Source organism: Mytilus californianus, unplaced genomic scaffold, assembly GCF_021869535.1.
Source record: "Mytilus californianus isolate M0D057914Y unplaced genomic scaffold, xbMytCali1.0.p SCAF_7, whole genome shotgun sequence".
NCBI classification, from domain to species: Eukaryota; Metazoa; Mollusca; class Bivalvia; order Mytilida; family Mytilidae; genus Mytilus; species Mytilus californianus.
Genome location: NW_026262723.1, coordinates 46,155,639 through 46,182,410, shown reverse-complemented (window position 1 = coordinate 46,182,410; position 26,772 = coordinate 46,155,639). Strand labels below are relative to the sequence as shown.

Here is a 26,772-nt window from a genome sequence, read left to right as displayed (position 1 = left end):
CTAAACCAAGGCAAATATAAGGGGTTTCTGTGTGTAAACCAAAACATAGTCTCAGCAAATCATACTGGCTTAATGCAGAAAGACAGTTAGAATGAATAATAATTTTATTATTTATAACACTAAAATCAATTTAATTTTTGGCTTCTGTCTGCCCGACAATGCTCCAACCAGGGAATGAGGAGCAAGGGTTCTCCACTAGGAGATGAGACTAGGGGTGCATTTTTAGTATGCATGGGGAATAGCACATGTGTTAGTAGAGTAGCAGGGGTCTATCAAACTGGCACTGGAATAAATTTGATAAAATTTGTCCCCGAAATGCTTGGGGATGAATGAAATTTTTAGAAATGACCAGCGATAAAATTCCATCAAGGAAAAATGAAAATATATAAAGAAAGAAAAAATATATATCACTAGTAAAAGCTGATGTTTCCCTTGTCATGAAACAATATTGAAGGTGTTAGGAAGGGGATGGTGGTTGGTAAATTGAATAATAGCACTGTTAAACTCTATCAACTAGTCAGACTGCTATGAACCAAGAAACTGATTATACAAAGACCATGCATATATGGCTTTACACACAGATTTGGTACATCTAACATCCAGTGGGAGGAGACTGACCTCACTGACCCTCAAATAATATACTTATTATTGTGTAATCAGTTTTAATGAGATCTGGAATCATATCCTGCTTTTCCTCTCCAACAGTGATTGTTTGTGACATGTATCTGATTAAGAAAAGATTAGTGTGCCTCCTGGTGAGATTCCAGTTGTAACTTCAAAGTGTCAAATGTTTGATTTGATTTTGATTTTGGTGTTTTAACGCCACTTTTAAGCACCGCTTTTGGGCTATTTCGTTGCAGCCAGTTTTTATTGGTGGAGGAAGCCGGAGTGCCCTAAGAAAACCACCAACCTTTGATAGGAAAACTGACAATCCTAGTCAATTAAGATTGGAGTCAAGTGCACCCGCACGAGCGGGGTTCGAACTCACAACCTCAGTGTTGACTGGCTATAGTGATTACAGTAGTAACTACTTAGACCACTTGGCCACTGAGGCCCCCGTCAAATGTTTGAGAAATTAACCTCAAGATATAACAAGTGGTCTGTGTATGTTAATGAATTGTATCCAGGATGTCAGCATCTTTATCATAACATTATTATATTTGTAAACTGAAATGGCTGTTTTGTTTGTTGAATAATACTTATACATTTGTTACATATAAGCATGGAAGTATTATATTAATATCAATATAATACTTCCATGATATAAGTAAAATATTTATACTCCTATATAGTTACAAAACATAAGCTCTATAGAGCTTTTAACCAAATACATACAAACATATACAACAATATCAAAAGCATAATCATGCAAGCAAACTAGAAATAGAGAAGTACACCTAAAATTAAGCATGACGAAACTCATTATAAATGCTAGCACAACCATAAAAGAGCAAAGTAATGTAAAACAAGCACAGTGAAATAAAATCAAAGCTTATTTACATGCAGAACAGCGACATTCTGAGCCATTCCAGGACTGTATAAGATTCTTGAACTGAAAAAAACGGTTCTCTGTCCTGAAATGGTCTGGACTACTCTTCCACAATGTAGCAGCAGCAAATTTGAAACTTTTCTTACTGCAAGTACCCTGGTAGTGGTTTTTACATGTGGAGTTTCCAATACATTGTATATTGATTTATCTGAAAGAATATTTCGATAGTTTCACCTTTAATAAGTCTTGTAAACATACAGGTGATAAGTTAATAACTATTTTAAAAGTTTTAATCACCGTTGTTCTCATTCTTCTGACTTGCAGAGAATTGGTATCTTTGCTTTTTCTAGTAAATTCTGATATGAGCTAGAGAGGTCCTCATATACCATGTATACCAAACGGATCCTTGGGGTACCCCCTTCTGGATGTCAGCCCAACTACTTAGAACAAAATTTAATTTAATCTGTTGCTTTCAATCTGATAAGTATGATTTTAGTAGAGACACTGAATGAACCGAAACTCTATATGCCAACAATTTGTCAAGCAAAATTTCATGTGGTAGGCAGTCACAAGCCTTTGAAAGGTCCATCAACACAGCAGCAATATAAAGGTTTTTATCAAATGCAGAACACCAACCTAGGTAGTGTGGTTTGACATCCATGGCCACGAAAAAAGCACAAGGATATGGATTGAAAATTTTATCAAAGTAATCACCAAGTTGTAGCTCAAAAACTTTTTCAAGAGTTTTGGAAAAAATAGGAAGGACACTGACTGGTCTGTAATTTTAATTGTCTAATAGACTGTTTTCTTTCAATCTATCTTGAAAAATACCTGTATCTATTGATTTATCGGCAATTTGTACATTTTTCCTTTTTGTGTAAACAATATTTTATTATGAATTATACAATTGCAATATATATTTACATTCACAAAAGGATTCAGAAACAAGCAACAAGAGCTTAATCCAGTCTGTCTCCTTTCCTTTAATCTTACTGCCTAATATTTTCAAGATCATGGACAGCACTTGATACTCGAAAATATAAGGCAATGACGTCATGTATCAGTGAAGCAACATCACATGTTAATGTCCAACCGCATCAATTTATCAATGAAATGCACGCAACTTCATTCATATAACCGAATAACTGTCACAACATTTTGTACGTGCAAAAATAGTTTTACTAACTATTTCATTTTATTCCATATTCTCAAACGAAAAAACCTACAGTTAAGACAAATTTCCGATAAAAAGAATAAATTATGGCATTTTATTTTTTGATACAGACTTTATCAGCTCGCCCTAGTGGGCTTGCTTGATATTCTTTCTGATAAAGTCAGTATCAAAAATAAAATGCCATTATTCTATAGATATTTATACCCCACGCAATTTTTGCATCGGGTATAATGTTTTTGACCCGTCCGTCTGTCTGTCCGTCCGTCCTTCCATCAATCCGTCAGTTCTGTTCTTGTCATCGCAACTCCTCTGAAACCACACAACAGAATTTCATGAAACTTTATAGATAATAAGGACGTACTATGTAGATGTGCATATCGACAGGAAATTATGATTCAATTTTTTTTCTAGGAGCTTGCCCCTTTGCACTTATTGGCCTCAATATACTTCTGCAACAGTTTGTCATCACAACTTCTCTGAAACTACACAACAGAATTTCATGAAACTTTATAGATAATAAGGACGTACTATGTAGATGTGCATATCGACAGGAAATTATGATTCAATTTTTTTTCTAGGAGCTTGCCCCTTTGCACTTATTGGCCTCAATATACTTCTGCAACAGTTTGTCATCACAACTTCTCTGAAACTACAAAACAGAATTTCATGAAACTTTGTAGATAATAAGGACGTACTATGTAGATGTGCATATCGACAGGAAATTATGATTCAATTTTTTTTCTAGGAGTTATGCCCCTTTTAACTTATTGGACTCAATATACTATAGTCCGACAGTCCTGTTCTTGTCATCACAACTCCTCTGAAACCACACAACAGAATTTCATGAAACTTTGTAGATAATAAGGACATACTATGTAGATGTGCATATCGACAGGAAATTATGATTCAATTTTTTTTCTAGGAGTTATGCCCCTTTTAACTTATTGGACTCAATATACTATAGTCCGATAGTCCTGTTCTTGTCATCACAACTCCTCTGAAACCACACAACAGAATTTCATGAAACTTTGTAGATAATAAGGACATACTATGTAGACGTGCATATCGACAGGAAATTATGATTCAATTTTTTTTCTAGGAGTTATGCCCCTTTTAACTTATTGGACTCGATATACTATAGTCCGTCAGTCCTGTTCTTGTCATCGCAACTCCTCTGAAACCACACAACAGAATTTCATGAAACTTCGTAGATAATAAGGACATACTATGTAGACGTGCATATCGACAGGAAATTATGATTCAATTTTTTTTCTAGGAGTTAAGTCACTTTGAACTTGGAATTTTGGCCTTATTATTCTACTGCAACAGTTTGTCATTGTAACTCCTCTGAAACTAAACAACAGATTTTTATAAACTTTGTAGATAATGGGGACATAATATGTAGATGTGCATATCCACAAGAAATATTTATCATTTAACTTTAGTAAGAATGTTGCCCAGTGACAATGTGGGGGCGTGGGGTATGTGAGCGTGCTCACAAAGGTTCTTTAATAATTAATGATGTCAGCTGAGATGAAACAACAGCTGTACTAAATTTGACAACTTTAGCTGGTATATCATCAACACCAGTAGCCTTTTTATACGACCGCAAAAAAAATTTGTGGTCGTATATTGGTATGACGTTGGCGTCGTCGTCGTCGTCGTCCGAAGACACATTGGTTTTCGCACTCTAACTTTAGTTTAAGTGAATGGATCTTTTTGAAATTTGACCATAAGGTTAAATACCACAAAAGGAAGGTTGGGATTGATTTTGGGGGTTATGGTACCAACAGTTAAGGAATTAGGGGCCAAAAAGAGGCCAAAAATAAGCATTTTCTAGTTTCCAGACAATAACTGTGGAACGGTGTATGGATCTCTCTGAAATTATACTACAAGTTTCCATACCACAAAGGGATGGTTAGGATTTGCTTGGGGGGGTTATGGCTCAAACTGTTTATGAATTAGGGGCAAAAAAGGGGGAAAAACAAGGTTGTCCTGGTTAATGGACAAATACTTTAGTACAAAACATAATTTAAAGCAGTGTAAGGGAGATAAATCAAATACATCATTGAAATTATCTCCCTTACACTGCTTTTAAATTATGTATAAAGTAATGGTTAATGAACAATAAAGATAATTTAAAACAGTGTAAGGGAGGTAATCCAATACAACGTTTTGGTTACTTCCCTTACACTGCTTTTAAATTATGTGTAAAGAAATGCATATTTATAAAGGAAGACCAGTAAAAATATCTGCAAATGTTGCATCTTTTTTTTTTACAAAAAAATCCATATGAAAGATTTGACACTATATTTTTAATTCTATTATAAAATAGATTAAGTTAGCGCTATGGTAAATTTAAATGGGTAATTATGGTTGCCAACTCCATTGGAAATTTGAATTGAGATTATGACCATATCTTGAGGGAAAGAACTTTTTTGGGGAAAAAAGGGGGGGGATAACAAAAAATTGTGGGGGGTCAATTTTTTCTCAATTCAGATTTCAGAAATTAAAAAGAATTATTCTTCAAATATTTTTTTTTTTCAAATTTCAAATATTGAAAAATTTCAAGAAGTAATTTTTAATTGCACAGTATGGCGCATTAGATTTGTAAAATCTTTGATCACATTTATTTATTTGTTATGCCGAATCTAACAGTGTATTTAGATTTTTAATTTTGGGTCCAGTTTTCAAATTGGTCTACATTAAGGTCCAAAGGGTCCAAAATTAAACTTTGTTTGATTTCAACAAAAATTGAATATATGGGGTTCTTTGATATGCTGAATCTAACCATGTAATTAGAATTTTTATTTGTGGACCCCGTTATCAAATTGGTTCATATTGAGGTCAAAAGGGTCCAAAATTAAACTTTGTTTGATTTCATCTAAAATTGAATTATTGGGGTTCTTTGATATTCCAAATCTAACCGTGTGTTTAGATTTTTAATTTTGGGTCCTGTTTTTTAAATTGGTCTACATTAAGGTCCAAAGGGTCCAAAATTAAACTTAGTTTGATTTTAGCAAAAATTGAATTCTTGGGGTTCTTTGATATGCTGAATCTAAACATGTGTTTAGATTTTTGATTATGGGCCCAGTTTTCAAGTTGGTCCAAGATAGGGTCCAGTATTTAAACTTTGTTTGATTTCAACAAAAATTGAATATATGGGGTTCTTTGATATGCTGAATCTAAACATGTATTTAGATTTTTGATTATGGGCCCAGTTTTCAAGTTGGTCCAAATTGGGGTCCAAAATAAAACTTTGTTTGATTTCAACAAAAATTGAATATATGAGGTTCTTTGATATGCTGAATCTAACCATGTATTTAGATTTTTTATTTGTTGGCCCCGCTATCAAATTGGTTCATATTGAGGTCAAAAGGGTCCAAAATTAAACTTTGTTTGATTTCATCAAAAATTGAATTATTGGGGTTCTTTGATATGCCAAATTTAACCGTGTTTTTAGATTTTTAATTTGGGTCCCGTTTTTTAAATTGGTCTTCATTGAGGTCCAAAGGGTCCAAAATTAAACTTAGTTTGATTTTAACAAAAATTGAATTATTGGGGTTCTTTGATATGCCAAATCTAACCGTGTTTTTAGATATTTAATTTGGGTCCCGTTTTTTAAATTGGTCTTCATTGAGGTCCAAAGGGTCCAAAATTAAACTTAGTTTGATTTTAACAAAAATTGAATTCTTGGGGTTCTTTGATATGCTGAATCTAAACATGTGTTTAGATTTTTGATTATGGGCCCAGTTTTCAAGTTGGTCCAAGTTGGGGTCCAAAATTAAACTTTTTTTGATTTCAACAAAAATTGAATATATATGAGGTTCTTTGATATGCTGAATCTAACCATGAATTTAGATTTTTTTATTTGTGGGCCCCGCTATCAAATTGGTTCATATTGAGATCAAAAGGGTCCAAAATTAAACTTTGTTTGATTTCTTCAAAAATTGCATTATTGGGGTTCTTTGATATTCCAAATCTAACCATGTATTTAGATTTTTAATTTTAAGTCCTGTTTTTTAAATTGGTCTACATTAAGGTCCAAAGGGTCCAAAATTAAACTTAGTTTGATTTTAGCAAAAATTGAATTCTTGGGGTTCTTTGATATGCTGAATCTAAACATGTGTTTAGATTTTTTATTATGGGCCCAGTTTTCAAGTTTGTCCAAGTTGGGGTCCAAAATTAAACTTTGTTTGATTTTAACAAAAATTGAATATATGGGGTTCTTTGATATGCTGAATCTCTCCATGTATTTTGATTTTGGACATTGGACCATAATAGGTAAATTAAAAAAATTCAAGTTCTTAGACCACATTCTTTTGGTGTCAGAAACCTATGCTGTGTCAAATATTTAATAACAATCCAAATTCAGAGCTGTATCAAGCTTGAATGTTGTGTCCATACTTGCCCCAACTGTTCAGGGTTCGACCTCTGCGGTCGTATCAAGCTGCGCCCCAGCGAAGCATTTTATTTGTATTGATTTTATTAAGAATTTTCTCAACTTTGTCCGTAGTTTTTTTTCTGAAAATTAAAGTGGGTGTTCTCACCGCTGTGATTTTTTATTTCCACAATGCTAGGCTGATTAGAAGGGTTATATATCACAGTATCCCTGATTTTATTTGCAACAGTAGAGAAAAAAGAATTAAAATATTCAAATTTTTCTGTTTATATCTGAATTTCTCCCATGTTTTTTAATTTGGTGCTTGGTATATTGTGTATAAAGCATGTGTTTAGGGTTTATGGTCCTTCTAAGTTCACTGTTCATACAAGGCAAAGGGTTTTTTCTAGGTTATCTTGTTTTTACTGGAGCATGTTTATGTAATGTTTAAGGGGTTTAGATTAGGGGAAGAAGAAAGTTGTTTAACTGAGACTTCATCTACTTAAACAAGGCACAGGGGTGCTCAAAAGGGTACAAGGACACACAAAAGGGCACAAGGACACACAAAAAGGGCACAGGGGCTCATAATTTCAGGGGTGGGGCACAGCGCCCCTCTTAATTTCCTCCTCCCTGGGATACTGGGTACACATCCTCATGTAATCTTGTGCAATGCCAAAATTAAAATATAGGAGTCGACAAAACATTATATATATCTTATTATTTGAAATAAATACAATTTTATTTTACTAAATATTTTGAAGGTTTAAAAAAATTTTATATTGTGAATAAAGCAATGAATTTGAAACTCAAAGTTGATGGAGACATACAATATAACATGTGATTTTATTTTCTCAGGAAATACAGAAATTAGTGAGTCATGTTGATATTGTTCCTACAGTGCTTAATTGGTTCAACATTCAGTATCCAGAGTACAAGCTTCTCCATAACCCAGTTATTCTGACAGGAAAATCATTATTGCCATTGCTATGCAATAAAGACAGAGAATCAGAAGAAGCCATATTTACCAGTCATAATTTGCATGAAGTGACCATGTATTATCCAATGAGATCTATTCGTACAAAAGATTTCAAACTTTTACATAATTTGAATTACCTGATGCCTTTTCAAATTGACCAGGACTTTTTCATTTCAAACACCTTTCAAGATTTGTTGAATAGGACTAGAGAAGGCATATCAACACATTGGTATAAAAATTTAAAACAGTATTACTACCGAGATCAGTGGGAATTCTTTGATTTGTCAACAGATCCACAAGAACGTATTAATCAGATAAGAAATGAGAAATACACAGGAATAATAAATCATTTAAAGCAACAGTTATATCAGTGGCAAAATATAACATCAGATGCATGGATTTGTCAACCGCAGGGAATTCTAGAAAATAAGGGATATTATAAACTTAGTCCTCACTGTTTTTCTGGAGATTATGGTGTATGAATTATAACTTCAAAAATTGTTACTAATTCATAGATATATATGCATGAATATAAACCGTCAGCATAATTAAAACGACATAGAATTGGCCAGATTCATGATGGATTGAACATAAATGTGTATGCAAAACAACAGATTCTTTGGTACTAGTTGTCTTATATTGTAACATTGTTTAATGAGTGGTCTTCATATTTGCCTTCTCTTTGCAACAGTAGTTTCTTCTCTGTTGGACTTGGAAACAGTAATTGAAAAGTAAAGCCATCAGAATTTCATCTATATTAAAGAATAAAAGAAAAAGCACTATTGTGCCAATGAAGGCTGAATGGACTTTGAATGTATGGATAATGCATCAACTTTGATTTTACAATGTGAACAAGAAATGATGTTCGGGAGATTGTCATTATCAAGTTATTTTACATTAAAAATGTAATCACAGAACAACAAAAGTATTTTTCAATATATAAAATTATATGTACAACATTGCGTATTTTGACACTCCTATAGGAAATTGTAAGAAACACTTCAGCAGTCTTTTTGTGGTAAGAGATTACGTTGTCAGGAGCATGAAGTATGAGAAGATGTCAAAGTTTTTGACAAATATGGACAAATTTTCAGATGGTATTCAATTAAAACCAGTCATTTCCATGCATTTTCTAAATCATACAAATGAAACAAAATTGCTGTGAATTTATTGAATATTTCAGTGATTAAGATTCTTTGGAAAATAAATTGCTCAACTACTTGCTGTAGAACAAACTGTTCAAGTTGGTTGGTTTCTTTCAAATGGTTACTTTCTTCTTCTTTTGTTTTGTTTAAGTTACTGGGTATACAACTTCATTTCCTGTAAAAGCTGCAGTCTATGGTATATCATATTGGGTCATACATAGATAAGTAATTCTTTCATGCAAAAGCACAAATGCAATACCGGTATTCAAAATGGCAAATGAGATATTCAATATTGCTTTTTGTAATATTTGGTAGCTAATCCCATCAGCTGACAATCATTAGGCTAAAAAATTACAGTAATAGTTACAGCATTTGCTTCATTTTATTAAAAAAACATACAAAGAAGAGCAATTGTATCTTTCTTTCTTGAGATACTTGGGTTCAAAGGTATTAACAGCAAATGCAATACTTATTTCATAAGTATAATTTTGAAAACCGTTTGTCACTTCTTTCGACCTGATTCTCTGCCCACTTCTTGAGTTTACATTGCATCCACTGATGAAAAAAAACGTCTTTTTGTGAATAATCATTGATGTGACATTCTTGCAGTTATAGTAACATTTTTTTCTGCTCAGCTTATGTTAATCACAACTTGACTTTACCTGAATGTTTTTAATATGGCGTATAACGACAATGGTATATGGCTTTCTTAGTGTTTTTAAAAATATTCTTAATGACACTGTCATGACTGTACGTTCTTTAAACAATGTAAATGCTTCCTTTGATTGTATGGATAGGCATTGACTCAACTTAATGCATTTTGGCGAAATTTAGGAAAAATGGTAACTGTGTATCCTTAAACCTCTTGCTCACAGATTTTGGTAAAATTTTGCATACTACTTTGGCTTGTTCATTGAACAATAACAGAAAATTGAACAAGAAAGTGTCCATAGTACACGGATGCCCCACTCGCATTATCATTTTCTATGTTCAGTGGACCATGAAATTGGGGTAAAAACTCTAATTTGGCATTAAAATTAGAGAGATCATACCATAGGGAACATGTGTACTAAGTTTCAAGTTGATTGGACTTCAACTTCATAATACAATACCTTGACCAAAAACTTTAACCTGAAGCGGGACAGGTGGGGCATAAAAAATTATGCATTTATCTTTTATTTTCTGAAATATTACTAAATGAACTCTTTTAAAACAGGTACACACCATAGAAAGCACATATGTTGGCGAAAAACATTCTAATCATCAAATCTTCCAATTTCAAACCCATACTCCTTAAAAATTGATATGATGTTAATAAATAAATTTCTGCTTTAATGATGTAATATAATAATTTAACAAACTTCATTTTTATTGTATACATCATTTAAAGTGGTATTCATGGTGAAAAATACCACAAAAAGTTGAAATAAGCATAACATCATCATGTTGTAAGCTGTAAAACGTTCATTTATGACATTTTTTGCTACCAACTAGATAAAAGATGGTTAAAACACCAAAAATGAAATTGGTGACCCTGTGATTATATTATATTATTAAAACAGAAATTTATGTATCACACACCATATAAATTTATAAGAAAAATTATTGGTATTTAAGGTTACTCCATATCTGTATACTGTCGGGGAGGAAGAAAGGCTGTATGTTGATGCTTTGGCATATGGGACAAGGAGTGTGTAGTGTGTCCTCTAGCAACCGATGATGTAGTATGCAGCTCTAGAGTTGGTATTGCCATGTACTATTCTTCACATCATCACTGCTTTGCATCTGGTCCTCCTCACAGCTACTGGCTGCCACTGCTGAGTTTTTATGCATTTATGTTACATTACTGGTTTTTTGGTAGTGTTTTATTTCAAACTGGGCTGATTGTCTGCACACTTTCTAATTTCTGCATGTTTAGGTTGGTAAAAGGGTTCCAAGGTTACATATACTAGAAATTTGCAAAAATATCTTTTAAAATTGCAGTTTTGAAGAATTTTCAGTCCTTTAAACAGTAAAACTAGGATCCGAAATACGACATAATACAATAAAGGTTTCAACCATAAAGTTTTAGTAAAGATTGAAAAACATTTTGAAAATGTTGATGAAATAATTTCAAGGGAAATTGGTCCTACCTCTTTAAAGGAGTACACAATCTTAAGAGATTAAATAAAATTATAATCTTGATGAACTATATTAATGTGAGAAGTTATAATCTGACTAAAAATTTAAAAAAATGAAACATAAACATCAGGAGTATTTACCCATATGAATTCATAGCTCTTATTGTCTGTAATGATTAACAGACACTCTATAGGACCATCTGAGTCCATGTTCTCAAGCAAGAGCTGTTTGAACAATTGCACAATCAATTATGAACAATGACTATATGTATAGATTGGTGTTTAATATCCAGTGGTAAATACTACATACTAGCATATCAGGACTAGAACATCTCGATGTCAAAGGAATTTGAACCCTGCTTTGTACTAGACCCATACACTGAGCAGGATTTTTAACATGCTAGTTCAAAAGGAGACATGTCTCCTACCAAGACACATTCTCTTACTCCTTACTGATGCGTGCTTAGCAGAGAAGCAGCACATACCAATTTTTAAGTCCTTGGTTTGGCTATCGCTTAACCTAAGACCTCCATCACAGAGGGAAGCATAATACCATGAGGAGGTTAAGGACGCTGTAGCAAGTTCACTGTTTTTATAACTCTGAAACAACCCATCAAATTGCAATATTTTTATACTGCTTGTATTAGTTCCCCATTTTAATGTTTAATACAAAACAAAGGTTATTTTACTTTCCCCTTCAAAATATAAAGCTTTAAGGTTTTTTCCCCAAGTGTCAGACTAGATGTACTACGAGCAAAGTTAGCTCACAAAAAGATATCTCTTGTCCCTTGAATTCATCTCAATCTATAAACTATTGACTTTGAACTTGCAGACACACCAACCCTCTGGTGGTGGGCAAAAAAATTACAATGTATTAATATCCTTCAAAGCATCCAAATGTTGCTAATGTGTGATATGACTTCAAAAGTTAAAACTGTTTGACCTCGACCTTGCTGACAGATTTTAACTTAATTAAACTAAGTACATGTATTATTATAATTAATTTCCTTCAAGGCATTCTAAAGATCTGAATCAGCATATCTTTTCTGTCGTATCTTTCCTGCTAACAATGAACCTGTTTGGCATATGGGACAAAAAGAGCCTGTTTTGCATTTGGAAAAGGGCTGTTATTTGGTTGAAAATCAAGGGTATCGAAAGATACTGGGACAAAAAGAGCCTGTTTTGCATTTGGAAAAGGGCTGATATTTGGTTGAAAATCAAGGGTATCAAAAGATACTGACTTTAGACAAAACAGCATCTACTGTATAACTATGCCTGGAAACAAAGTCTGTTATATAACTCTTTAATAGTGGGTTATTTTAGAGGGAAATTGATTTGAAAACATTGAGATATTGCGCAAGAGGAGGGTTCAATCAAATTAAAATAATTTCAACATGAAATTAAGCTAAACATAAGTTTACTCGATCTTGAAGCAACTAGAGCAATGCAAACTTGTGCAATCTACCTCAGGGAATCAACCCTCAGGAATGTCAATAAAATGGCTGTGACAAGATGCCAAATAAAAGGCAAATGTCTTTTAAATATGATTTTATCTGATTTTTTTGTGTGAAATGTACTTCTCAACCTTTAATTTCATATAGCACTAAATAAAAAAAATGATTCTTCTTGATTTCAGTTTTGTTTGAAAAGTCTATAAAATACAAAAATACTAAATACATCCTTGTACAAAATTTTATTTTTTCATATCATGTATCATAACAAACAACCCATAACTGACAGTCATCCTCATTACTTAATGATCTACAACAATCATATATTCCTTAGTAATGTGGATCATTTTCAATCGTCCATTACTGAACAGTTCTATACAAGCAGTTAGTAACCCAAAATGTTTAATCATGTGTTAACCCTTTAATATTTATCTTCATTGATGTTTTCGTTGATGACTGTAACCAAATATCTTCCATTGTTTATTGAATCTTGCTGGTACCAATTCCTGTCTTCAGCTGAAGATGTGAAAGGATGGATCATCAAATACTAAAGGTCTTCTCTGTAACTGTGCGTCCTTTTCTACTGTAATACTTGTTAAGGAAAATTCTGATATGACTTTAATAGGTATAGTTGCTAATTTCTGTGTCATTTGGTCTGTTGTGGAGAGTTGTCTCATTGGCAATCATACCACATCTTCTTTTTATATAAATATAAGGAGATGACGAAGATATAAGCAAATATAGGTCACCATATGGCCTTCAACAAAGAGAAACACCCATACCGTATACTCAGCAATGAAAGGCTCTGACATGAAAACAATTCACAAAAACAAACAAACAATATGACAGACATAAATAAACCCATGACAACCAATGAAAATAATCTAATAAAAAATAAACTGCTTCGTAGAGCGCAGCTGGATACGACCGCAGAGGTCCAACCCTTAACAGTTGGGGCAAAAATGGACACAATATTCAAGCTTGATACAGGTCTGAATTTGGATTGTAATTAAATATTTGACACATTATAGGTTTCTGACACAGAATAAATGTAGTCAAAGAACTTGAAATTGGTTATATGATTTGAATTTATATTCAATTGAAGATTTCTCGCTGTTGCACAATACTTAGTAAATCTGTTTTCAGACTATATACAAAGAATTAGCAAAATAAATTGTGACCCCAAATTTTTCTTAAGAAAATTAACAATTTCTTAAATCTTGGGGTAAATTTTTTTTAAAAAATTTTACGCCCCCCCCCCCCCCCCCCCCCCCCCTTTTTCCAAAAACAATAATATTTGAAGAAATTTTCTTTTCAATTTCTTAAATCTTGAGGTAAAAAATTGCCCCCCCTCCCTCCCCAAAAAAAATAATATTTGAAGAAACTTTCTTTTTAATTTCTGAAATTTCTTGTGGAAAAAAAATTGCCCCCCCCCCCCCCCCCCCCCCCCCTTTTTTTCCTACAAAAAAAATAACATTTGAAGAAATTTTTTTTTTTGTATGTGGTACAATTTAAAGGGGCACTAGCTACGAGATATAAAATAAAATGCTCCGCAGGGCGCAGCTTGATACGACCGCAGAGGTCGAACCCTGAACAGTTGGGGCAAGTATGGACATTCAAGCTTGATACAGCTCTGAATTTGGATTGTGATTAAATATTTGACACAGCATAGGTTTCTGACACAGAATGAATGTGGTCTAAGAACTTAAAAATTTTAAATTGGACATTCACCTTTTATGGTCCAATATCCAAAATCTAAATACATGGTTAGATTCAGCATATCAAAGAACCCCAAGAATTCAATTTTTGATGAAATCAAACAAAGTTTAATTTTGGACCCTTTTGACCTCAATGTGGACAAAGTTGATAACGGGGCCCAAAAATCAAAAATCTAAATACATGGTTAGATTCAGCATTCAGCATATCAAAGAACCCTATATATTCAATTTTTGTTGAAATCAAACAAAGTTTAATTTTGGACCCCGATTTGGACCAACTTGAAAACTGGGCCCATAATCAAAAATCTAAATACATGTTTAGTTAGATTCAGCATATCAAAGAACCCTAAAAATTCAATTTTTGTTAAAATCAAACTAAGTTTAATTTTGGACCCTTTGGACCTAAATGTAGACCAATTTGGAAACGGAACCAAAAATTAAGAATCTAAATACACGGTTAGATTCGGCATATCAAAGAACCCCAATAATTCAATTTTTGATGAAATCAAACAAAGTTAAATTTTGGACCCTTTGGACCTCAATGTGGACCCATTTAAAAACGGGGCCCAAAATCCAAAAACTTAATACACGGTTAGATTCAGCATATTAAAGAACCCCAAGAATTCAAGAATAAAACCCCATTGAAATTGATCAAGAAATAAGCAATTTATACGAAGTACATGTATCTTCTTTTGCACAATACTGTGCAATTGAATATTTCTTGCTATTGTGCAATACTGTACAATTGACAATTTCTTGCTATTGCGCAATATTGTGCTATTGGATATTTCTTGCTATTGCGCAATACTGTGCAATTGAAGATTTCTTGCTATTGCGCAATACTGTGCAATTGAAGATTTCTTGCTATTGTGCAATACTGTGCAATTGAAAATTTCTTGCTATTGCACAATACTTATTATATAATAATTTACACATCCTGTTTGGTGTGTATCTCCTACCATATCATTATTATTTGCTTTTAAATATTAATCAGAAATAACCAACTTAAAATGGAAAATTTTAAAAGAAAAAATAAAGGAAAAAAAGAAAAAAAAAGAAAAAAAAAAATCCTCCCCCCCAATTTTTTGAACCCCCTTATGATTCATCACCCCCAAACTCAATCCCAGCCTTCCCTTTGTGGAATGGTACCTTGCAGTACAATTTCAGAGAGATCCATACACTTGAACACAAGTTATTGTCTGGAAACTAGAAAAATGCTTATTTTTGGCCCCTTTTTGGCCCCCAATTCCTAAACGTTTCGGGCAATTACCCCCAAACTCAATTCCAGCTTTCCCTTTGTGATATGGAACCTTGTAGTACTATTTCAGAAATATCCAAACACTTACACACAAGTTATTGTCATGAAACTAGAAAAATGCTTGTTTTTTGCCCCTTTTTTGGCCCCTAATTCCTAAAATTTTGAGGCAATTACCCCCAAAATCAATTACAGCCTTCCCTTTGTGATATGGAACCTTGTGGTACAATGTCAGAGAGATCCATACACTTACACACAAGTTATTGTCTGGAAGTTACAAAAATGCTTATTTTTGGCCCCTAATTCCTTAACTGTTGGTACCATAACCCCCAAAATCAATCCCAACCTTCCTTTCGTGGTATTGAACCTTATGGTAAAATTTCATGGAGATCCATTCACTTAAACTAAAGTTAGAGTGCGAAAACCAATGTGTCTTCGGACGACGCCAGACGACGACGACGACGCCAACGTCATACCAATATACGACCAAAAAATTTTTAATTTTTGCGGTCGTATAAAAAATTAATTTACCTTATATCATTATTATTTGCTTTTATATATAAATCAGAAATAACCAATTTAAAATGGTAAATTTTAAAGAAAAAAAAATCCCCCCCCCCAATTTTTTGAACCCCCTTTTGATTCATCACCCCCAAACTCAATCCCAGCCTTCCCTTTGTGGTATGGTACCTTGCAGCACAATTTCAGAGAGATCCATACACTTGAACACAAGTTATTGTCTGGAAACTAGAAAAATGCTTGTTTTTTGGCCCCTTTTTGGCCCCAAATTCCTAAACGTTTAGGGCAATTACCCCCAAACTCAAACCCAGCTTTCCCTTTGTGATATGGAACCTTGCAGTACAATTTTCATAAAGATCCATACACTTACACACAAGTTATTGTCCTGAAACTAGCAAAATGCTTGTTGTTTTGCCCTTTTATGGCCCCTAATTACTAAAATTTGGAGGGAATTACCCCCAAAATCAATCCCAGCCTTCCCTTTGTGGTATGGTACCTTGAAGTACAATTTCAGAGAGATCCATACTCTTATTAGGTGTAATACCACCATTGATTTTCCCCTATTAGTCTTTGTTAAATTTGCACTTTTCAAAAAATTGTACAGAATTTATCTTTGTTTCAAATAAAGAAATACTTGGCATGAGTAAAGTTTGATCCTGTCCAGTACTATAGAAAAAAATTCACATAACATTTCATTGCATATAAGAAAATAACCATCACTGGAAGTTAACCAATCAAATTTTCCCCCTTTTTTAACCTGTGTACAAGCTTTAGTAACCATGTAACCTCAAGTTTCCAAAATATTCTATAGAAACCCCAAATAAAAAAAAAATGGTGCTTTGAAATACCCAAGATATATGTTTATGACCCAGAAATGTTTTACTGCAATGAAATGTAGGATCAATTATCTACAACTGTCAAATTCAAGGGAATATTTTTTTTCGACCTATTTTCGTATGCAACCGGATGTGACGTACTATGATTTGGTGGTATTACACCTGAACACAAGTTATTGTCTGGAAACTAGAAAAATGCTTATTTTTGGCCCCTAATTCCTAAACTTTTTGGGCAATTACCCAGAAACTCAATTCCAGCTTTCCCTGTGTGATATGGAACCTTGTAGTACAATTTCATAAAGATCCATACACTTACATGTTATTGTCATGAAACTAGAAAAATGCTTTTTTTTTGCCCCTTTTTGGCCCCTAATTCCTAAAATTTGGAGGCAATTACCCCAAAACTCTATCCCAGCATTCCCTTTGTGATATGGAACCTTGTGGTACAATGTCAGAGAGATCCATACACTTACACACAAGTTATTGTCATGAAACTAGAAAAATGCTTGTTTTTTGCCCCTAATTCCTAAAATTTGGAGGCAATTACCCCCAAAATCAATCCCAGCATTCCCTTTGTGATATGGAACCTTGTGGTACAATGTCAGAGAGGTCCATACACTTACACACAAGTTATGTCTGGAAGTTACAAAAATGCTTATTTTTGGCCCCTTTTTCCTTAACTGTTGGTACCATAACCCCCAAAATCAATCCCAACCTTCCTTTTGTGGTATTGAACCTTATGGTAAAATTTCATAGAAATCCATTCACTTAAACTAAAGTTAGAGTGCGAAAACTAATGTGTCTTCGGACGATGACGACGCCAACGTCATACCAATATACCACCACAAAAATTTTTTTGTGGTCGTATAATAAAAGCAGTAATCCAGAAAACAAATGAATTCCCTTACCGCATCTTAAAGTATGGGAATTTCCTTTAGTTGACAACCATGTCACATGTGCTCTTTTGGGTAAAATACTGGGAAACACCTTAATAACAAACAACACTTTGTGGTTATTTATGGACAGTTAATAGACAGCTGAGATAGGAGTGTCATTAAAACTCATTTGAAGTATGAATATTATCTAAAATAAAATGCTCCGCTGGGGCGCAGCTTGATACGACCGCAGAGGTCGAACCCTGAACAGTTGGTGCAAGTATGGACACAACATTCAAGCTTGATACAGCACTGAATTTAGATTGTAATTAAATATTTGACACCGCATAGGTTTCTGACACAGAATGAAAGTGGTCTAAGAACTTAAAAATTTTCAATTTACCTATTCATACATGTGATGGACTGTGAAACTCAGATCAGGAGATTGGGAAATTTTGGTCAGGAGATTAGGACTCAGATCAGGAGGTTTTTAATCGACATTAATTTTGTTGTAAATGTAACCGTGTGCTGTAAAAATGGTCTTTTAAAGTGTGTTTTCTTCAACTTTCCAACCAATTTATTATGTTTATAGTACCCTTGTACTTATAAAGTTTCTCCATCTTTATATTCTACATGTTCAATCTAACATTGTTTTTTTCCAGTATGTTCTTTAAATTTTATTCTTCATATTCTATAAAACAATCATTGCAACCAGAACATTTGTTTAGCTGTCTGCAAATAGTTTTTATTTTTTTTTTTTTTCTCTTGCAAAGAGTTTTTATTTGCAAACTCAGAAATTCATTCTATCTGTAAAGTTAGGGTCATAGTTATTATATAAATTTCAATTTAAGCCTTAAAAGGAAGTATAGAATCCTCAAATAATTTTCAAATTATTATTTTTTTATTTGTCCTAAGACATTTAAAATCATTTAATAACCATCCTTTTATGATTATTTGTTCAATTTATATTTTATTTATATTCTTTTAAAAATTTTCATTATTAAAAGGAAAGTAACTTAAAACAGGATAAATCAATGGAAGTAACCCAATAAATACACAGTTTTTGTTACACAACAACAGTTAGCCTGAGGTAAAAATCGTTGCTTACCAGTATGTTTGACACCCAAGCTGACAAGTGAAGCCATATAATTATGCATGTTAATTGATTTACAGGTAAAATATAACTTCAGGTAATGTCAGTTACACCAGATGCCTGAGATGTTATGTTGGGCAGAAATTTTTCATTCATGAAAAATTTCATACACAGGATTTTTTCAACGGGAGGGGGGAGGAGACCCCTGAAAACGGGATTATTGTACTCCCGTCGGGAGGTTCACAAGTATGCCTATTCAAACCATATCATTATTATTTGCTTTTATATATAAATCAGAAATAACCAATTTAAAATGGAAAATGTTAAAGAAAAAAAAGGGAAAAAAAAATCCCCCCCCCCCCCCCCCAATTTTTTGAACCCCCTTATGATTCATCGCCCCCAAACTCAATCCCAGCTTTCCCTTTGTGGTATGGTACCTTGCAGTACAATTTCAGAGAGATTCATACACTTGAACACAAGTTATTGTCTGGAAACTAGAAAAATGCTTGTTTTTTGGCCCCTTTTTGGCCCCAAATTCCTAAACGTTTAGGGCAATTACCCCCAAACTCAATTCCAGCTTTCCCTTTGTGATATGGAACCTTGCAGTACAATTTTATAAAGATCCATACACTTACACACAAGTTATTGTCCTGAAACTAGAAAAATGCATGTTTTTTTTGCCCTTTTATGGCCCCTAATTACTAAAATTTTGAGGGAAAACCCCCAAAATCAATCCCAGCCTTCCCTTTGTGATATGGAACCTTGTAGTACAATTTCATAAAGATCCATACACTTACAAACAAGTTATTGTCATGAAACTAGAAAAATGCTTGTTTTTTGCCCCTTTTTGGCCCCTAATTCCTAATATTTGGAGGAAATTACCCCAAAAATCAATCTTAGTATTCCCTTTGTGATATGGAACCTTGTAGTACAATTTCATAAAGATCTATACACTTACAAACAAGTTATTGTCATGAAACTAGAAAAATGCTTGTTTTTTGCCCCTTTTTGGCCCCTAATTCCTAAAATTTGGAGACAATTACCCCCAAAATCAATCCCAGCATTCCCTTTGTGATATGGAACCTTGTGGTACAATGTCAGAGAGATCCATACACTTACACACAAGTTATGTCTGGAAGTTACAAAAATGCTTATTTTTGGCCCCTTTTGGCCCCTAATTCCTTAACTGTTAGTACCATAACCCCCAAAATCAATCCCCACCTTCCTTTTGTGGTATTGAACCTTATGGTAAAATTTCAATGAGATCCATTCACTTAAACTAAAGTTAGAGTGCGAAAACTAATGTGTATTCGGACGACGACGCCGGACGACGACAACGACGACGACGACGACGCCAACGTCATACCAATATACGACCACAAAAATTTTTTTGCGGTCGTATAAAAATTATAACATATGATTTTATGTTATAATTTTTTTTGTTCAATCATTAATGAAAGTGGAATAGTGAAATAATAATTTGCTTTTAGCAGCCAGTATTGTCTAATTTTGTCAAAATAAGCAAATTAATATTGATGATGAATTATTCACTTGCAAGTGAATAATTCGACCTCACTGAATTCGTATTCATGTGAATTTCAATTTAACCCCTTAGATAGAGTTGGATAAAGCATGAATTGTGTGCATGTTTGATTATTTAAAAGAAAAGAATGTCAACATTGAAAGTAAACAAAGGTAATTCATTTAATTGACTGATTCGATCCTCACAAAAATCATTCTTATACAGTTAAAAATGATGATTAACACATATTTTTAATCTATAAATGAAATTAAATAGACCTAGAAGAATCCAACTGTAAGAGTTGCGCTATCTATTTATATCTTTATTTATGTTTATATCCCTTATATGGGCATCGGTGGTTTTCGGGAGGTACATATTATCGACCCTATGCCCTTTAAATTGTTTATTTTAGATTTTTTTTCAATTTGGATAAATGTTTTACATTGTTACATAACAAATATGAGAATTTGAGTCAAATAGGTGAACACGAATTTGACAGCTAGTGCCCCTTTAAGAGACATCAATACACTTAAACACAAGTTATACTAGAAAAATGCTTGTTTTAGATCCTTTTTGGCCCCTAATTCCTGAACAGTTTGGGCAATTACCCCAAAAATGAATCCCTACCTTCTACTTGTGGTATTTAACCTTGTGGTACAATTTCAGAGCAATCAAAATACTTATACACAAGTTATTGTCCTGAAACTAGAAAAATGCTTGTTTTGGGACCCTTTTTGGCCCCTAATTCCTAAACGGTTGAGACCATCATCCCCAAAAACAATCCTAACCTTCCTTTTGTGGTATTGAACCTTTTGGTTAAATTTCATAGAGAACCATACACTTAAATTAAAGTTATTGTCTGGAAACCAAATGTCTTCGGATGACGACAACAATGACGAGATAGCAATACAAGACTCCAAAATTTTTTTGCTGTCGTATAAAAACACAACTCAAATTGTATAATTGAAATAGTGCATGTGTAGTAAAGAAGTGTGATCACATGGTCTCTTCCTATATGAACTATGTGAAGGTAATGAAGGTTTACACGGGTCCCTTTTTTGATACTTCAAATATATCAATGGGTTGCAATTCCACCAAGGTAAAATGGCAATGGGTCATTAGTTATCATCTTTCCATTAGATTTTTTTATCAATACCCTGTTTTATCTTGTTTTACCAAATGAAGATGTCAATAAAATGCTCCGCTGGGCACAGCTTGATACGACCGCAGAGGTCGAACCCTGAACAGTTGGGGCAAGTATGGACACAACATTCAAGCTTGATACAGCACTGAATTTGGATTGTGATTGAATATTTGACACAGCATAGGTTTCTGAAACAGAATGAATGTGGTCTTAGAACTTATAAATTTTTAGTTTACCTATTCAAACCATATCATTATTATTTGCTTTTATATATAAATCAGAAATAACCAATTTAAAATGGAAAATTTTAAGAAAAAAAAAGGAAAAAAAATCCCCCCCCCCCAATTTTTTGAACCTCCTTATGATTCATCACCCCCAAACTCAATCCCAGCCTTCCCTTTGTGGTATGGTACCTTGCAGTACAATTTCAGAGAGATCCATACACTTACACACAAGTTATTGTCCTGAAACTAGAAAAATGCTTGTTTTTTGCCCCTTTTTGGCCCCTAATTCCTAAACGGTTGAGACCATCATCCCCAAAAACAATCCTAACCTTCCTTTTGTGGTATTGAACCTTTTGGTTAAATTTCATAGAGAACCATACACTTAAATTAAAGTTATTGTCTGGAAACCAAATGTCTTCGGATGACGACAACAATGACGAGATAGCAATACAAGACTCCAAAATTTTTTTGCTGTCGTATAAAAACACAACTCAAATTGTATAATTGAAATAGTGCATGTGTAGTAAAGAAGTGTGATCACATGGTCTCTTCCTATATGAACTATATGAAGGTAATGAAGGTTTACACGGGTCCCTTTTTTGATACTTCAAATATATCAATGGGTTGCAATTCCACCAAGGTAAAATGGCAATGGGTCATTAGTTATCATCTTTCCATTAGATTTTTTTATCAATACCCTGTTTTATCTTGTTTTACCAAATGAAGATGTCAATAAAATGCTCCGCTGGGCACAGCTTGATACGACCGCAGAGGTCGAACCCTGAACAGTTGGGGCAAGTATGGACACAACATTCAAGCTTGATACAGCACTGAATTTGGATTGTGATTGAATATTTGACACAGCATAGGTTTCTGACACAGAATGAATGTGGTCTTAGAACTTATAAATTTTTAGTTTACCTATTCAAACCATATCATTATTATTTGCTTTTATATATAAATCAGAAATAACCAATTTAAAATGGAAAATTTTAAGAAAAAAAAAGGAAAAAAAATCCCCCCCCCCAATTTTTTGAACCTCCTTATGATTCATCACCCCCAAACTCAATCCCAGCCTTCCCTTTGTGGTATGGTACCTTGCAGTACAATTTCAGAGAGATCCATACACTTACACACAAGTTATTGTCCTGAAACTAGAAAAATGCTTGTTTTTTGCCCCTTTTTGGCCCCTTATTCCTAAAATTTTGAGGCAATTACCCACAAAATCAATCCCAGCCTTCCCTTTGTGGTATGGTACCTTGCAGTACAATTTCAGAGAGATCCATACACTTGAACACAAGTTATTGTCTGGAAACTAGAAAAATACTTATTTTTGGCCCCTTATTCCTAAACATTTTGGGCAATTACTCCCAAACTCAATTCCAGCTTTCCTTTAGTGATATGGAACCTTGTAGTACAATTTCAGAAAGATCCATACACTTACACACAAGTTATTGTCATGAAACTAGAAAAATGCTTGTTTTTTGCCCCTTTTATGGCCCCATATTCCTAAAATTTTGAGGCAATTACCCCCAAAATCAATCCCAGCATTCCCTTTGTGATATGGAACCTTGTGGTACAATGTCAGAGAGATCCATACACTAACACACAAGTTATGTCTGGAAGTTGCAATAAACTGTTATCACAGAGATATGTCTCGCCTTTTTGTAATTTTGATAATGCAAATGTTGAAATTAAAATAGTAATACTTTAACATGTAAGTTATGCAAATATTCAAAGTCAATGAACCATGACTGAAGGTACATGGCTAAACAATCTCCATGGAATGAGATGTGCCAATGCTAATACAACTGCATACCAAATTATTTGGACTCCAAATACCATTGACTTATTATAAGTCGTTCCCTTTAAACAAACCTAAACACAAACATTAACTTGTAAAATATGTAAAAGTTTCAAAGTCAATGAACCATGATCAGGGGTGGGGCTATATAATCTCCATGGAACCGATACTTGTAAATGCCAATAAATTTGCATACCAAATATCATTGACTTAACATTAGCAGTTCATCTTAAACTGATCTAATCACAAACTAATACATGTTAACTAAGCAAAAGTTTCAAAGTAAATAGACCATGACTGAGGGGGCGGGGCCAAATATTCTCCATGGAAATGAGATATGCTAATGCTTATACAACTGAACACCAATTAACATTGGCCTACCACTAATGGTTCCCCTTGAACTGACCTAATCACAAACTAATACATGTTAACTTAGCAAAATTTTCAAAGTCTATAGACCATGACTAAGGGGGCGGAGCCAAATAATCTCCATGGAAATGAGATATGCCAATGCTTATACAACTGCATACCAAATATCATTGACCTACCACTAGTGGTTCCCCATAAATTGACCTAATCACAAACTAATACATGTAAACTATGAAAAGTTTCAAAGTCAATAGACCTTGACTGAGGGGCGGGGCCAAATAATCTCCATGGTAATGAGATGTGCCAAAGCTAATTCAACTGCATACCAAATATCATTGACCAACCACTAGTGGTTCACAATGAACTAGACCTAATCACAAACTAATACATTGTTGACGCTGCCGCTGACGCTGGAAACAGCATACCTATGTCTCGCTTTTTGACTCCGTCAAGGCGAGACAAAAATGCTTATTTTTGACCCCTTTTTGGCCCCTAATTCCTTAACTGTTGGTACCATAACCCCCAAAATCAATCCCAATCTTCCTTTTGTGGTATGGAACCTCATGGTAAAATTTCATAGAGATCCATTCACTTAAACTAAAGTTAGAGTGCAAAAACCAATGTGTCTTCCGACTATAACGACGATGACGATGATGCCAACGTCATACCAATAATTTTTTTGCGGTCGTATAAAAATTGTATATTTGATAACTGAGAAATATATAAATGGGTTATGATTTTGCGATGAAATATATTTATGGGTCATGATATTCACAAGACTATATGAATGGGGGTGTTTTTGAAAACCCAGCTGCCCAACCCACCCCCTTCAGTACCACAACACATGGTGTATTCTCAATGAATAACTGAAAGGATATTTATGAAGTAGCTTGAATAGTCCTGTTCCAATTCCCATTGGTATTCCCATAATTATGCACTCACTTACACCTAAAATAAGAAAACATAACAATTAAGGACTTCATATTAAAAATTCTCTTTAAACATCCTGAATTGTTTTCCTGGAAAGTTATATTCTAGGAAGAAATTTCTTATTTTTTGTATCAGTATCAATTTAATTGTCAGAAGAAACAGTTACTATCCTGCATTTACAGTTTTGAAACTTTATATCATGTTTTATCATTAGAACAATTACATAAAATGGAAATCAAAACATAAGTAAAAATACAATTATGTCTTACCATTTATTGTGTCTTTCTGGCCATGATAAGCAGCTTCAAATAAATGATCAGCTGTCTTTTCAAACTGAAAGTTGTAAATAACATTTTACATTTACTGGTGAAGTCAAATCATATTAGAAAAAAATATAATGTTCTACATCTTCTATTCAATTATCTATTTTACCCTTGTGTTCAAATTTGCTTTCTATCTTTAAGATTTTCCCTAGCTACTTCAAATTTCATCTTTTTGTATATAGAATGCCTTATTAGGTTATGTAATTTAAAGATAACAATGCCAAATTTGATAAGTTGCTTTAATTGATATATTGTCAACTTATTTACAGATTTTGTTTAAAATCAAAACTAAATTAAGCTTGGTACAATGGTCATCAACAGAAGAAAAAAAATTCCCTTACACATGACAAAACTGAAAACAGCCATACTCAAAATGTGTAGTTATAAACAAATAAAAGTCATACTCTCATCTGCTTTACCCTTGTGGCGTGAAAACATCTAAATAAAGCTTTATCTATTGATACTTACTGATGCTAACATAAGTACACTCTCTTTCATCTTTGCCAGTCCAAACCTGGTAATTCCTAAAACTTCACCCTAAATGAATTTCACCATGAGTTAAAATTAGTCTAATTATTATCTTTTACTTTTCAAAGATTTTTCCATTTACCAAAAGAATTTTAAAGGCAGGAATAAGTACTGGAAACAGAAAATAAATATTGGTTATGAGATGTTGATGTTGTCAATATAATTTCTATAATGATCATTTTGCTTAAAATCCTCTAGGCCTGCTCATAAATTTATTACAGAGCATATTTATGAAATTTAGTAATTATTTTGCGTAAAAAAAGTCCATATGAGTCGTCGGTTCTTTTCTTATAAAACAATATTAAATTTGAGCTTTGACTTGAGCTTGCTGGGAATTTGGCATGGCATCACATATACCCCAATGTCATATGACAAAATTTACCTTGAAAGTCATCAGGTCTGCCAGTAACATGACATGTCGTATGTCAATACTCATGCCATGGTTCACCATAGTGTAATTGATCTCTTCAATGATAGTACTTCTAGCTGCCTCTATACCCAGACATTTCTCTACTTCAAATGTATTGTTTGATGTCACATGTGTTCCTTTGATTCCTGTAATGCACACATTCATCATGTAAATTGATTGAATGTTTGAAGTTTATTGTGGTGTAAGCACACATCAGTTATGATGTTACAGATATTCATGAGTTAAAGAAACATTGTTGGATACAAATAAAGATTCTAAAGGTTTTCACCTTAAATATCCTTAAATTTTCAATGTTAAAATAAAGATTGTACTATGATATCTATATATAATACACTGCAGCATCTATGTTAACTTAAATCTTCTTTCACTGAAATTATTTTCTGTTATTTGATGTTTAAAAATATACATTTTATTAGAGACATGGTTCATTATTTATTAATAAACTTTTCACCGGAAATGAAAGAAA

The 26,772-nt window shown here is 33.4% G+C and overlaps 2 protein-coding genes and 1 long non-coding RNA gene across 5 annotated transcripts in view; 1 reads left to right on the top strand and 2 right to left on the bottom strand.

Moving 5' to 3' along the window:
* LOC127709128 (N-sulphoglucosamine sulphohydrolase-like) overlaps positions 1–9,287 on the top strand; it is a 33,414-nt gene extending 24,127 nt beyond the window's left edge. For all 3 annotated transcript variants that reach the window (XM_052214483.1, XM_052214485.1, XM_052214484.1), the window contains one exon: positions 7,900–9,287. In XM_052214483.1, coding sequence (XP_052070443.1) covers positions 7,900–8,502 — 603 coding nt within the window. In that variant the 3' untranslated portion in view covers positions 8,503–9,287. The remainder of the gene's footprint in view (positions 1–7,899) is intronic.
* A 3,676-nt stretch (positions 9,288–12,963) lies between these two features.
* The window catches only part of LOC127709119 (DNA-directed RNA polymerase III subunit RPC1-like), a 145,024-nt gene continuing 131,215 nt past the window's right edge, over positions 12,964–26,772 (bottom strand). Inside the window, exons 33-37 of the mRNA XM_052214469.1 lie at positions 26,259–26,431; positions 25,817–25,885; positions 25,295–25,358; positions 24,974–25,043; positions 12,964–13,321 (exon numbers count right to left, since the gene is read on the bottom strand). Of these exons, the coding sequence (XP_052070429.1) occupies positions 13,249–13,321; positions 24,974–25,043; positions 25,295–25,358; positions 25,817–25,885; positions 26,259–26,431 (449 nt within the window). The 3' untranslated portion in view covers positions 12,964–13,248. The remainder of the gene's footprint in view (positions 13,322–24,973; positions 25,044–25,294; positions 25,359–25,816; positions 25,886–26,258; positions 26,432–26,772) is intronic.
* Positions 16,498–17,377, bottom strand: LOC127709153 (uncharacterized). Its single transcript, XR_007985514.1, has 2 exons — positions 17,345–17,377; positions 16,498–16,561 (listed from the first exon to the last, which is right to left on the bottom strand). It is a non-coding gene; the product is annotated as an uncharacterized LOC127709153 (long non-coding RNA).